This window comes from Homarus americanus, unplaced genomic scaffold, assembly GCF_018991925.1.
Source record: "Homarus americanus isolate GMGI-L3 unplaced genomic scaffold, GMGI_Hamer_2.0 scaffold25827, whole genome shotgun sequence".
Lineage (NCBI taxonomy): Eukaryota > Metazoa > Arthropoda > Malacostraca > Decapoda > Nephropidae > Homarus > Homarus americanus.
In genome coordinates this window covers 10,725,388-10,740,718 of record NW_024738300.1, presented here as the reverse complement: position 1 = coordinate 10,740,718, position 15,331 = coordinate 10,725,388, and the positions used below count along the sequence as shown (strand labels likewise).

The 15,331-nt window shown below is 35.8% G+C and overlaps 1 protein-coding gene across 14 annotated transcripts in view; it reads left to right on the top strand.

The window, feature by feature from the left end:
* The window catches only part of LOC121873854 (protein bric-a-brac 1-like), an 89,230-nt gene that overhangs the window by 19,005 nt on the left and 54,894 nt on the right, over positions 1-15,331 (top strand). Inside the window, exon 6 of one of the 14 annotated variants that reach the window (XM_042377653.1) lies at positions 10,172-10,420. The exons of 12 other annotated variants lie outside the window; for them this stretch is intronic. In XM_042377653.1, coding sequence (XP_042233587.1) covers positions 10,172-10,405 — 234 coding nt within the window. In that variant the 3' untranslated portion in view covers positions 10,406-10,420. Of the gene's footprint in view, positions 1-4,069; positions 7,209-10,171; positions 10,421-15,331 lie in introns of those variants that run through there. One more of the 14 variants, XM_042377652.1, reaches the window with a different exon arrangement.

The following is a 15,331-nucleotide window of genomic DNA, read 5'->3' as shown; positions in this document are numbered from 1 at the left end:
TTGTATAGTAAAGTTAATGATGAACTCACCAGGAAAGGAGTGAAGTAAAGTTATAGGTAAGTTTAATACAGAATAATATAATTGAATATTTATGCTGAATATATGTATGCAGTATCTGATTAATTTGTTTAGTCACATAAGAAATACTTTACTGTACCTTTATATCCTTGAGACATTGAACGGGTGAAGTAGTATCTCGTTTGGGTTTGGTCGAGTTTCAAACAGGAGTGTAAGAAAAAATTATTTGTGACTGTACTTGATATATTGCAGCTATATCTACTTACAGTAATAGAAAGTAACATTTATAAAAGAAGAATATGGAAAGAAAAATGCAATTACTCCGTATTTTATGGTATGGATTGAAAGCTAATGGACGGTATTTGTGTTACCAAAAACTCTTCACCACTGTAAACTTCAGAACTTTATTTCGGACCATTCAGTGTAACTTCCTTTCTTCAAAAATCTTATCAAGTTGTCCATAATTCTGTCTGCATGTGGCCCTCATGTTCTGTCATTTTCTAAAATTCCAAAACCAAAGCAAGTTTATACAAATTCTCTCTTCATTCATCATTATTCAATAGTTCTTACTGCTTTAAAAGATTGTTTTGCTTTGGTACTCGTTCTCCTTAACCCCTTCACTATGGGGATGCCACTTACTTGGCAGAGAGGGGACCCCATACACAAGTGGTTAACATTGCTGTTAATTTAGTTTATCTTCTTTTTCTTTTCTTTTTTCTCACACAAGTCAGCATCATATCCTTGAGCTTTTTAATCGTTGATCTAACTTAAACCCATATTATAGCTTCATTTCATCATTACATTCTTATAACTCACTATCCCCCTTCCTCTGACCCTTTCCCTATCATGAGCATATACTGTACAGTATAAACAAAATAGTTGGGGTAACTGAGTATTTGAACATTAAGAACGAATGTGTTCTGGGGCCTTTCCCTAAAGTTATTTATATTGTTAATTGATTAAGAGCATCATACAAATGCTTATTTTGTGGTTTGGGGTGATTTTAAGGAAAGTACAATTAATATACAGTAATTAAAATCTAGAGGATACTGCTCAGTTTCATGGATTTGTCGCTGCTTTCAAACCCATTGAACAAACTGGCATCCCTGAAGAAAATCAGAAATGTGCTTTTGTTTTCTGGAGGCTATGATATACAGTACTATCTCTTATTTCTTTTATTTGATGGATTATGGTTAAATTTTAGCTGTTAATGCTGTTTCGAAATTACCGGGTATCTTTAATCCATTCACTACAAGGATTCTGCTTTTAAAGTTTTATTTGGCCAATGCTAAACTATTTTACTCAGCAGAGAGGGAACCCCATTCACAAGTGGTTATATATTTTCTGTGGTGCCTTTGTGGAAGCTTTTCCATAATTGTATTATGTTGTGAAAGATTGTATTTATTTTCAGTTGAAACTTTATCTGTCAACACATCTGACACATTGATTCTCTAAGAATTTTCATTGAATCATGCAAGATATTTCAACCACATTTAAATGTTCAAAGAAACTTGCAGCAAGACTTGGAAATGGTAGATTTGTGTGTGTGCGCATATGTGCTCGCACAAATTATAATAAAAATTAACGGTTTATTGAAAAAATTCTGCAGCCCGAAGGCTGAAAATATACATTAGACAAAAAGGACTTATTACAAGGAAAGACATGGGGTAGATGGGTCGTTTAACAAAAGCTTTCACTACTAAAAGTAGAAGGAACATGAATTAAACGTACGAGTTATTATAGTTTACAGTTGATGGCCTGGGCTGGTCTCTTGCCATATTGTGTGAGGTCACATTGGCCACGGGGTGTAGTGACTCGTCCATAGGTGTTGACATGAAGGACCTCACATGGTCATGGAGACATCGAGTGGTGTGGTGTTCACGTGGTGCAGTAGCTCGTCTATAGGTGTTGACGTGTAAGGACCCCACATGGTCATGGAGACATCGGGTGGTGTTGTGTTCACTTGGTGTAGTAACTTGTCCTCTGGTGTTGATGTGAAGGACCTCACATGGTCATGGAGACACCGGGTGGTGTGGTGTCACATGGTTTAGTGACTCATCCTTGGGTGTTGATATGAGGGACTTCACGTGGTCTGGGAGACACTTGGTGGTGTCACAGTACCTCACTTTCTGCTAGGTGGTGTTGTGTTATCTCATAGTCAGGTGTAAAGCCAGCCCACTGTTGTTCACAGGGTGGAGTGATTAATGCCTGGTCAGGAGAAAGTGGTCAGTTCCCAAGGGTGCTTATCTCACTGGTACTGTCTAGGGCTGAATTCACTGGCTTAAACACTCTTCATCACTGATCCCACTTTCTGAAACGAAATTGTCACTTTTTACGGGATTTTGTTGATATCCCTGTGGTGAGGATGGGTCGAGGAGAGGGACTTGGGCCGACATTGGCCAAGGGAGGCAGCTGCACAGTGGGAGCGGCACCTGATAGGTCTTGACCCTCCGGTGGTCAAGAATGTAGTACGTGTGTGTGTGTGTGTGTGTGCAAAATACAGTATAGTCCCCAAAAAAATAATAAAATAAACTGAGACTTTGTGTATTCCACTGTAGTGATTTATTTATTTTAGTACTGTACAGTACATGTAATTGGTAATATATCTCGGCTGAGAGCTGTAAACTGGATTAGCAAAAACAGAAGACTGAATAATGTACAGTTAACTCTTGGTAAATAGGAGTAAAGGGAAGATGGGTTTAGATTTAATAATACTGTACACTTGAAAGGAAATGAGCACCATGCACACAATCTCTAGAGCATCAGTAAACAAAATGCATTTCATTTAGCATCCCCAATGTGTAACAATCACATGTGTTGATTTAGTGGATGAAACCAAATATTCTTGTATATTCTGTCAGTAGTCACAGTTGACCTTGTACTGCTGCTATGAGGCAACTAATTGTACACAATGCAAAATATAGAAATTAGGAATGTCTTGATTTTTCTCAGAAAGTACAGGTGGGCCACGTAGGTCCAGGACATTCACATTCCCTGTTTGTTGAAGTATATACTATACTGTATTGTTGAATGGGGGTTTACTGTGAGTTTATATTTGTTTATTGTATAATAGTGTCAATAATAAAAGTACCAGAAAATTTTATATTGTACTCTGCACTGCAATAATATATGAAGTCAGAAATGTCAACCAACTACCTCCTCATCACTGGTGATTCTCAATACTGCCAGGCAGCCAATCATTGTGCAAGACATGCCACACATCTGCTCATTGGGCCAGTTGCTCAAAAACTCTCTTCAACAATATGACACAACAATGAAGGATTGTGACAACCTTACTAAGACAACAGGGGTTGCATTGCTCATTCTGAAATTCATTGACCCCAGTAAAAAAAATTTATTGAGCAACTGTACATTTCACTAATAATGTAAAACATAAAAGTTGACTACAAACTCCATTTTGTCACGCACCACACAGCTACTCACACCATCATCTCCTTACCACTACACCATAAACCATCATCTCCTTACCGCTACACCATAAACCATCATCTCCTTACTATGGGCTGTGTTGGGGATTAATATATATATATATATATATATATATATATATATATATATATATATATATATATCATTAAAAAGGTCTTAGAAAATTAAAAGAAAATAATAATAAATATATGCTACAGAGTAACCATAATTTGCCTACAACACAACTCCTAAATTGTACATCTTCTAAAGGTATTCTTGGGTGCTGTGCAGATGTTGGACTGGTCACATTTATAAAGTTTGTGATGTCAACGTGGCTGTCGTCATTACTAAGTCCTTTAAGTTCCTTCTCTTCTGAACTTACGTAATATTTGGAGATTACTTGTGTGATAATAATGCATTTAGAGAATTGGTAATATTTTGAATGTACTGTGTGTGTAAACTTTTTATTTTACTTTATTTTTATTTTTTATTTATTTTTTATGAAAAATGTGACTCATCCATCCCTAAGGTGACTTTAAGCGTAAATTTGTGAAGTCTTGTGGGTAGATAATGTAAATGGAGATCACATGTCCAGCAGTAATGGAGGGTTTTGTCCCCCTAGGCGTTAGGTGTTGTCGGCGAGGAGGGCAGCACTCCGAGGCTCTACAGCAGAGGAAGTCGAAAACCACAAGTGTACCAGTGTCCCTTCTGTAATAGAGCAACTTTCAAGCAGACCAGTGACCTCAAGCGCCATATTCGGACTCATACTGGGGAGAGGCCATTCAAGTGTCCTTACTGTGATTATCGTGCTGCTCAAAGCACCAATGTCAAGGTCCATATCAGCAGTAAACACAATGATTTGTACAGTAAATAACATCAAGTTGCACAGCATCTGTGACTGTGAAGTAATTACATAAAACAGTATGGTGTTTCATTGTCAAGATATAGCTGTATATCACAAGGCATAAACTAGACATTTCCAATACAGTAGAAGGCCAGAGAGCATCATATCCCCAGCAGTGTATCTTCATTCAGGGCACCATGAACTAAAGTGTTTCTGTCTAGAGAAAACAGTTTGTAACTCTAACAGTTGTGTCAAATGTGCAAAGACACTTAAATACTAAATTTAAGATGTTACTTAAGGAACTCTAAGAAAATTACCCATCATTGTCACTTGAGAGATGAAAGAACAAAAGGATTAAGAAGTGGACTTCCATACATCATTAATGTATACTGAATGACTATTGTGCTGCAAGACTGAAAATACAAACTGCTATATGACTTAGTGACGTGTCCTCTGAAATATAAAGCAGATGAAGCATATGGAAGAGCTTCAAAAATAAAAGCGAACAAGAGCATATGAAGGTTTAGTTGTTCAGTTTAGCAGTGTTAGAATAAAGCTCAAATTCAAGTCTCAAAATTTACCACACTTAATAACTTCACTCAGTTTCTGGAGGCCAGTGTGACCATTACGATATTTTTTTATTCATTGGACATAAGAAGGATGGTGTAGTTTTCAAAATGGGGGAATTTTTTCTTAATCACCTTTGCCAGTCATGATAATCATTTGGTATTGTATTCCAAAATTCTCTGAAATAGTGAGTGCTTTGATTTAATGAATTGAAACAGAATGAAAATTATTTTAACTTCAGACTATAATTTTGGGGAGTTCTTTATTAAATTGATGGTCATTAATGTTTAATAAATGTATGGTACAGAGACTCGCATTCACCCACACACACAAATTTACAAGACGTGGTTTAATAAGAGATGTATCATGGTATTTTTTCTAAAGATTGTTTGACTTGATACTTATCACTTATTGGCACTAGATTATCTTGTACTTTATTTCATTATGCTCACCGTACCATCAATACTTGGTTGTACTGCATATCGTTTTACATGTCAAAGTTATAATACGTGAGCTAATTATACTCTATTACACTAACACATACGGTACCAAACTATTGATATGTAATACTCTTATAATACTGACAGGAGAAAGGTAATACTGTACTGTATGGAAATGTACAGTGTGTTGTGGATAAAGGAAAATAGGCTTCGCACAGGAGACCTCAAGCAGTGCCATTACCATCTTGATGAAGTAATATCACTCACCGTTAGTGCACTCCTCATTCTGTGATGAAAATAAACATTTCTTTTTACAGAATACAGTGCTATGCGAGTTTTTTTTTTCTCTCTCTCTCTCTCTCCCCAACCATACAACCCTTCTCTGGCTGTGGTGCAGGGTGGCCAAATGGGTACTGTGATATCGTGATGTGTAGGCGGATGCTAGACCATTGAAGGTATGTTCCACCATCATGCAGCAGTTAATGGGTTACCCCCCACCCCGTTGGTAGGGAACTTATGGAGGTCTTTGTACCCTATTGGGAAGTGTGCAAGAGTTAGTGTACAAGGTGGGAACTCAATCATCCACTCTAGTCATGATCATAAATGGTAATACTTGTACTATACAGTAGTTCAATAGTACACAGAAAATACAAGATCTACGAAAATTAGGGAAATATGGCAACACAGAGAATAAAACGACGTATAGACAACACTGTACTGTATTTATTGATACTGACGATAGTATTTATTTTTACCAGACTTAATCATTTTGCATTATACTGTATCTGTTAGACTATACTGTACTGTAGTATGTATATCAATTTACACCAGATTAAATCACACTACACCACACCAGACTATGACTTTAAAGTTAGGTGCCTATTCACAGCCGAATGACCTAGATGTACCTGGGCAACTCTTGTAATAGGAGGACTTACCCTGTCTTTATGCCAGATTAAATATTATTTTAGATTGACTCTTTACACCCAACTACAGTATTCTTGTTTGGTGGCTACAGATGAACCACATCAGATGATAGTATGTACTGTAACACAGTAAGCAACATAATGTGTTAAAAGAAAATCTAAAATGATTAAAATTAATGGCAACTTTATTTACCCAGGTAACACTACATAATTATGTATTTTCAACTAACTTGTAATGACTACATTACAGTACTGTATGTGAATGGTCTCAAGAACAAAATTGTTTAAAGTCCGTGCAAAAGCTATTCTATTCTGTGTACGGTTAGGAGACTTTTTTGTCAAGACAAGTACAGTACAGTATACAGTATGCTTATTGATTTCAATTAGTCTTATTTATTTTGTTTATATCAGTAAGATTTTACTTTGTTTTAAGAATACATGGAACTGGAAGCATCATATTTTATATTCCTGTACTGTACCCGGATCTTGTCATATTTTATCTAAAAGTTCCCATCTTAGTTTTATGTTACTTGAAATTTAAAAGACAAGTGTACAGTACAGGTATATTGTTTAACTTAAAGAATGGCCAATTGACCACCCCGATGTTGACTCAAGGTTACGTGTAGGGCTTTTAAGTCAACCAACGAGCCGGTACTGTGCTGTGTGAGGACCAGTATTGCAAACCTAAATGTAACATTGCTTGACACTCGGAAACACTCGGCACAATTGTGATGTCTTACAAGTTTTATCTTGTTTGATTTACATGAAAAGAAATAAAAGATAATGAAGTTTTGTGCTTTTACCTTCTTTTTTAGCAAATGCAGTAATTCGTTTGTATAATGCATTATATTTGTTGCATCATGTGAACACTCACATAATACATGTACTGTACACACATACAGTCACTTACACTAAGTACATATTTATGATATAGGGACCAATACAAATGTAGCTTATGAGGATATATTAAAAGGATGACCCAGTAAATTGATATTGTTTTTCTTCACTATAAATATACTGTACTGTACAGTATTCTTCAACCAACACCGTACAGCCAAGATTCCTTAGGAAATCTGGTTGCCAGTACTATACAGTGCAATTTATCCAAATACTGTACAGTAGAGGGAAAAAAATTAAGGAAAATTTGACTACACTAGAGCTAATAATCTGTAATTTGGGAGATTTCTATGATTTGGGGAATATAGTAGGCTCAAGAAATCAGATTAGGTTGCAAAAAACTTGTTTTGGGATACATATCTTCAAACTATAGTGCAGTGCTGTATTGTATTGGAAGAGCTCTGTCTTTACCAGGGGGTTTATCAGATAGTGTAGGTGTTAGAGAGCAGATTAAATAACCCAGGCATAGAATTTAGGTTGGGAAGTGGGGTGAGAATTCATAGTACAATATTGTACTGAAAATAGGTTGATGTTTATTGTATACATGGACTGATAGTTTTAATGCTGAGAAAATTAATTGACTGTAGGATTGAAGGAAGTCGATTATAGAGATTTTGTTAACTTTTTATGTGAAGAATCAGTGTTTTGTGGTTGTAGAAGCTTCTTTTACTGGGTGATGTATGGTGAAAAGTCAAGTTGTTGCAATGGGCATGACATGGGGAGTTGTATACAGTAGCTGGCAAAGGTAACTTGTCCATAAAAGAGATCTACTCTGACAGTCTGGGAATTTTCATATGGCTCACACACTGTTTATTGTTAGCATAATACAGTAGTGTTGCCCTGTACAGTATTATAATAGAAACATATATGAGGATTACTTTCACTGAAAATGTAGGAATCAAATTACGTGTATTAAGCATTCTGATAATCCATTGGCAGAATATCATTGGTGGTCTTTGGAAAGTCTGCAGTGAAAGTGACCAAAAATAACCTCAAAGGTAACAACTTAGGAGAGAGAGAAAGGCTACAAGAGCAGGTTATAACAGTGAGAGTGAAGATGACGCTGTTCTGAAGAGTACATGACATAAATTCCTTTTGGTTGGGTTGATCATTCCTTGTGTAATCTGCTGTGACTTTCTTGTATGATTGTTCCACTTAGAATATGTCAGGAAATTTGAAAGGCAAGTTGAAAATCTTACAAGCTAAATGTCCAAATACCCGTACAATACAGCACTGATAAACAAGAAAATTAGCAAACAAGGCTTTGTGATAAATACCGTGCAGTACTGCTTTGTAAACTACTTCATTCCACCTCCTTGGCTACCCATGTTGACAATAATTGTTGTTGTGTAACTTGGGTTCAAGTTTCATTCATTGTGCAGCTCTGAATTCTAACCCAAAGTGACTAGATTTTTTGAGAGAACTCTACTATACGTACATGGGTTGTACTGTCTGCCTCCAAAGACCCTGTTTACATAAGTTGTATACATTTCTTGGTCGTACTGTATTTGTTTTCTTTAGACCCCAACTTTAAGAGAAAAAAAATCTGCTCAGTACTTTTTGTACATTCAGTGTCTTAATTTTAATTTTGATGCATTTACTCTATCTGTCAGAGATTCTTGTGTGGGACCGTTGGGTATGTTGTTTGCTAAAGTAACCAAAAGTTTGTTCAATGGACCCTAATTAATGTAAGTCCGAAGGCATATGCTGTGTAATCATACGATGGGCCTTAGCCAAACCTTCAGTACTAAACCCAAAACTTAAACAATATCTGCAATGAAGCACAAAAAGTTGTAACATCTTGCATTAGCATAGATAACTACTGGTCGAGTCTGTAGAGCAGCCTGTCAGCTGACCAGACTGCTGCTATTTCCATGTGTTCATAACACAAAAAATTCATATTTACTGTAAAATTTCTTTAAAGTATAATAACAATTAAACCAGCAACATCTGCAGGTGGCAATAGGTGATGGTGTTAGTAAGAGAATTTTCACTGGTGAAATTTATTCAGTTCATCTACAGTGCTGCAACAGTAGATCATACCAAATATTATGTAAACCCCAAATATTAAAGTGTATAGTATGTATCAAAAACTGTGGTGTTAGTAGGAAAATTGTATTGGTTAGATTTTAGGTCTGGATTTGGGCCTTTGTAGCCTAGCCTAGACTTACACTATTGTAATTTATGTAGGCTTAGGTATCTGAAAAACGAAAGGTATTCGGCCTCAAGGTTGTCGGGTAAAGGATCCTTGACCTGTACAAGTAATTTCATTAGTAAAACTTTGTTCCTAAATAAAATCAAGTACTGATAATGATAAACATGGTGGTTTCTGCTTTTTAGCTTTCCATACCCCCTTTAGCTTCATTTTAAATTTAATGTGACAGTATACACTCATTTAAAAAAGTATCTGCAAAATGTTTTACCAGACAATATGACACAACGGACGAAGGATTTTGACAACTCTACCGAGACAACAGGAGTCACAGTGTTCATTTTGACATCCATCTGACCCCGCTTTGCAGATACTTTCTGTAGTGAGTTTACCACAAAGTACTTGATTGGAATTGTTGGTTATGTTGTTCACCAGGGAGTGAGTCTAAAGTTACAGCAAAATGATGAATGGATATATTGTATTGTACTGGAAGGTCTTGAAGAATATGGTTTTTTCTTGATTACTTTCATAATCTCAATGGATTAATTTCACTTTTGTGTAAAAGTAATATGTAGACTTGATTTGTGTTAACATTTTTAGGTGTATGTTAGTGAGTGAGGGTCGGCACAGGAACAATGGTTTACATCGTACTCGGGTTCTGGTTCGTTCAAATTACATCCCATTTTTTTTTTTTTTTTTTTTTTTTATCATTTTACTCAGCCAGATTTGTTAGTAAATACTGTGTGATGTTCCTCAACTTTATATCAAAGGTGGAGGAGCTTACAGAGAGGCAAATCTACTGGGTTTCAAAGTTTTTGCTTTTTATAGTTTTTATTTGGGGTGGATTTTTTTAAGTACAGTAGAGCTTGGTCAAAATTATGTCCCTACTCGTCCTTAGGAGGTGGTGGTGGTGGAGTCACCCGCATCAGTCTCTGGGAAAGATGCTAAATCACAAGAACTGACCTGCCCTTACTGCTGGCGAGCCACCTTCAAGACTTCTCGGGACTTCACAAGGCATGTGCGGACACATACAGGGGAAAAGCCTTTTGCCTGCTCTCAGTGCTCATTTCGCACCAACCGCAAGGATGGATTACTTAATCATGAGAGGTCCATGCATCGTGTTGATAATTGAAAAGTGTGCGACATACGGGGTATTGAGAGCTCGGAATTCTCTTACCACATAGCTACTGATACTGAACATTAATTTTTTTTTATTGTTGAAGGATATTGTTTGTTTTTTTCTTTATATCCTGTTAAAGAATAAGAAAGAGAAATTGGTGGAATTATTTCTCAGTAAAAAGTAAAAATATGCTCAGGGAAGTTACAAGTTATATTATTAGTTTTTGTTTCAGTACTCTAGGTTTTATTCTTAAAATAAATTTGATGAATAGATTATTTTTTATGGTTTTAGTCTTGTGTTTATATAGTAGGGTATTATATTTTCCCACTTGTCATTAATATCTAATTAAACAACCAACAACAAAAATGTAATGAATGACATGATCAGTGCAACATTTGCTGCTTACAAGAAAAGAGGTACCTTTTGTTTTTTGTTCTGATGAAATTTATCTTTGTACCCAAAGTATTAAACGTTTTCGTAATACAGGTAGTACTGTATATCAGTTATACACCAAACTTGAGAACACAAACAAACTAGATATGGCGATTTTTCAATTTTTTTAAAATAATATGCCTTGAATGTACATGAAATGTTTCATACGTAAAGTACTGTGTGGGAAAATATACCTAAAGTTACAGGTTGTGGTCCTCAGATGACCCCTGAGTAAGTATATAAATTTTTATGGTACTAAAAACTTTATTATAAATCGTAAATTTAAGTAAACGAGTCAAATAATTGGCAGTGTAAAAAAACATGTACAGTACTACTGTACATATGAGTACCGTATATGAAAAGCCACTGGTATTATTATGGAGGTGAGAAAAGTAAGTTGGCCTGTATGGTGTGAGAATGAGCTCCCAGCAAGTCACCCAAGACAAAGATCAATGAAGGAATAGAGTAGATGTGTATTAAAGAACCTTTTATTGCCTCTGTAGAACCCTAATGGATCACGATGTTACATTTCAACTCTCATGTTGCCGCAATGGAGGTCAGATAAAATTATTCTCATTTGGAAAAATTTATGTGGTTCATCATCCTTCCCCACCCCATTACACTCAAACTCCTCTCATTCAACAACTTCAGGACTCTATCCCTGTCGAAATACCCAATGGGTCTGAATTATCCAAACTGTCCGAATATGGTCGGTAAATTCAGACAATTTTTGAGATAGTGTTTTTTTTTCAGTTACTTAAGTGGTTTACATGAACAGCACAAAAAAACCCTGCTGATTTTTTTTTTAATTGAGATGCTTAATTTATTCTCAGGTCAACAAAAGACAAATGTTACATGTGGAGTTCTATAACAATAATTTTGATTACTATACAGTATATAATTTCTGATGTCTGAACTACCTGGTACAGTAGTTCATTTGAGGCACTGTACAACTGACATGTGCGTCTCAACGATGGGCACCCAATTTTCCTTTACAGTATTACTCAATATCTGTGTTTATGGTTAAATGTTGTTAACTCTACGGGAAAACTATATTTTACTGCACGAAAGATGAATGAGACGGAATTTTTATTTTTTTTTTCTAGTACTGTAGTAGTAGAACCTGTACAGTACAGTATTACTGTATAATTTAAAGATTTATTCACCTTGCTTTTAACCATCTGCATAAGGACGTTCAGACAAAGCTACTCTAGTGCTACATTTGAGGCAGTGTTTTTACGCACAGGACCACAAGTTTCAACTTGCTGGACATGTCGGGTAAATTTGACAATGTGAGTGTAATTTGGGAAGTTAGGTCACGATGTCAAAAAACTGCTGAGTAATTTGACATCACCAAAAAAATTTACAGTATTTAAAAGCAAAATCCAAATTAGTAAAGGAAAATTAGAGGGCTTCAAGTTTATTATTTTAACAAATTGTCTAGGTTGTAATATAAGTACTGCACTGTAACCAGACTTTATGTTAATACAGTAACTTATATCTGGTTACAGTTATATTGTGAAAATACTGTACAGAAAAGTGTCCAGTACCAAGAAGGTGGCTTGGGTTGGGATGGCGAATTATTTATTTATTTTTTACATTGATTATACAGTACAGTATGACAAGCAGTGCTCACAAATACGTACCTAAAACTTTTTAGTCTTTTATATATATATCATCATTAAACTATGATAGAGCATGAAAGGAAAAGATAAGAAAATCAAGACAAAATTATACTGTATCCACACATTCTTGAAAAAGCTACATGTTCTCTGGGGGAGAAGGGGAATGGTCACTCTCTGGCTAGAGTGTCTTACAGCACAAGCGTGATAGTTCATATTGTCACAGCACTGTATTTATAAAATCCAACCAATAAAACAACTGAAACAGAAAAAAAATGCTTTGAAATAACATACTTGTATGTGTAATACGTATATGAACAGGGTACCCACAGTCTTTGAAAATCCTGGAAATATCGAGATTTTGAAAACTTACCAGTCAAGGGAAAGTCAGGGAAACCTTGAAAAATTGAATGACACCTTTCCAACTTTTATCATGGATGACTTTTTTATAATAAGCTACAAAGTGCATACAGTATTGTGCTTTTATCATATTTTCCTCTAGAGTGCATTGTGTTTACATTGTGTATGAGGTTAAGAAAATGGGAGAAGGTTATCTTTTTGGGTGATGGAATTTGGCGAAAGTATACCTAGTTATTTAATTCTCTCGTGGTCTTACGACGCAGATTGCGTCCTTAAGCGCTTCCGTGCTGGTGCGACCCTCCCACTCAGCCGTATCTCACACTGAGAGAACCCCTCCCGTGAGCAGAAATCCAAGAACAGTGGACCGGCCCTATTAACCACCTCTTTTTCCCACTCGCCTTGTGGGCTAGCAGATGCATCTCTAATGGTGCAATTTGTGTCTGATTCACTCTACCCAATGTTTACTAAGTTGGAAAAACTGTTCCTGGTGCTGAGGCAACCTGCATCGAAAGACTGAGAAGGGAGTGAGATTGTAAACAACGCCATTTGCATAAAAAACCGTGAGGGTGTTGAGATTTCCAACCGTGGCCAGGAGTACCAGAGGGTTAGTTGCCATCTGTTGCAGTTCCAGCCATATACAGTACTGTATAATACATAATGTAGTACCTTCAACAATATTTAATCTAGGAACTTACACTATATTTACACAACACAATCATAATCACATTAAGGGAATTTCTGTGGACTTTTAAGAATTGCGCCTCTTACTGTCACACCCATATCACATTGATACACCGTCATACTTTAACCCCATCAATCCAAGGGCTTGCTCTCAGCTCAATAAAATCCCTAGGTGTCATAATCATTCTGAAGCGAATAGGGGAGAGAAAACTAAAGTTTATTGACATTACTGTAAACTGTAGAATTTAAATCAGATTCAATGTTTTTGGCTGCATCAGCAAGCTCCCACAGAAGCCTTGCAAGCGATCTGGTCTTGGAAAATTAAATTCTGATTTGTGTTTAAACTCTGAATATTCTCCTTTTTCTCTCTCTCTCTCTCTTTTTTTTTTGTATACATAAGAGAAAAGAATACTACAGTATAATACAGTAATACATTTTGAGTGAATCTTAACACTTAACCAGTCCTTGGTATAATGTTATCTCAAAGTACAGGTATATTCCTGTGGTTAAATTAGATGATAAAGGGTAGTACATTCACCACCACTACTTTGTGAGAAGTACAATACAGTATGTAATCTATTTACCCTATTTATTATATCACTGTATTTCTACATTATTTTTACCATAATATGTATACAAAGTATTTTATTAATATCGTGGAATAGTAATGTGTGGTTTGGGGCTATGATCATCGAGGTGCTCTGCTGCTAGTGTCTTGTATCTAATACTTGTAATTATCATTTGCCTTCACACACTGAACAACATAGTACAGGTATTTGAACACCTCAGGAATCAGAAATGTTTAGATCATTAAAAAGACAGGATGATAATGTAGACAGAACCCCAGGTTGAGTATACTTTACAGGTACTTATATATATTTTTTTTTAGAAAATACAGACAGCTTGATATTTTAAAGAAATGCACACTTAAAAGGAGACCATACAGGAGTACTTCTTCTGGTCTTAAATGGGTAATCTTTTTATCATAAAATATCACTCACTGTTGACTTTCCAGTTGTAAACTGCCAAGAAATATTTACCTTGGATACACCATGCTTGTTCCATTGTGTGATGTACGTATAGTAGTTTTTGTTCAGTTTTATACTAAGTATTTTCCATTTTCTCCTCCTCTTGGTACCTGTTGAGGAACTTAATGAAGCTATGGTAGGGTTTTTTGTCTGTCTCTTTGAAGGGAATAATCCAGTTTTAAGGGTATAACCCAAAGGTAAGCTGGAGGTAACTTGTACACTGGTTTGATTGGCACCAACGAGACCAAAACAAATGAAATCACCATCTAGTGACTGTGTTGTGAATTTTCACATTTGGGAAGTATTTTTGCCAGTATTTTTTGTAAACAGAATTTGTCGTGAATGAAAAATTACTGGGCCTTCTGGGTATTTCTGGTACAGTATGGGTTTGGGTACCATGTTGTTGACATATTTCCCCAGTATCCATTAATGTGCAGAGAAGTTTTACATGGAAATTGTATTATATGTATTGCAGTTTATTACCATTAACCATAAGAGCCCACATTAACCATCAAAAGAAAGTTAAAGGGAGATTTTGTTTCTTTTGAGCGAGCAAACGACGACTTACAATAAACAAAGTGCTTATTACAGTATTAAATTCCTAGTACTGTAGATATAAAATTGTAGGACTAGTGGATTACAGTATGTGGCAGTATCTTAAAACACTCATAAACAAGGAAAATTAAGAAACCGGTGTAATTGGAATATGAGGATGTATAAGTATCCTTGGGGCTGCCAAATTTATGACTGGACTTCAGAGAATTCGGTTTAGGGAACAGTCACCACTTTTCTTAATTCACCATCAACTGATGTCA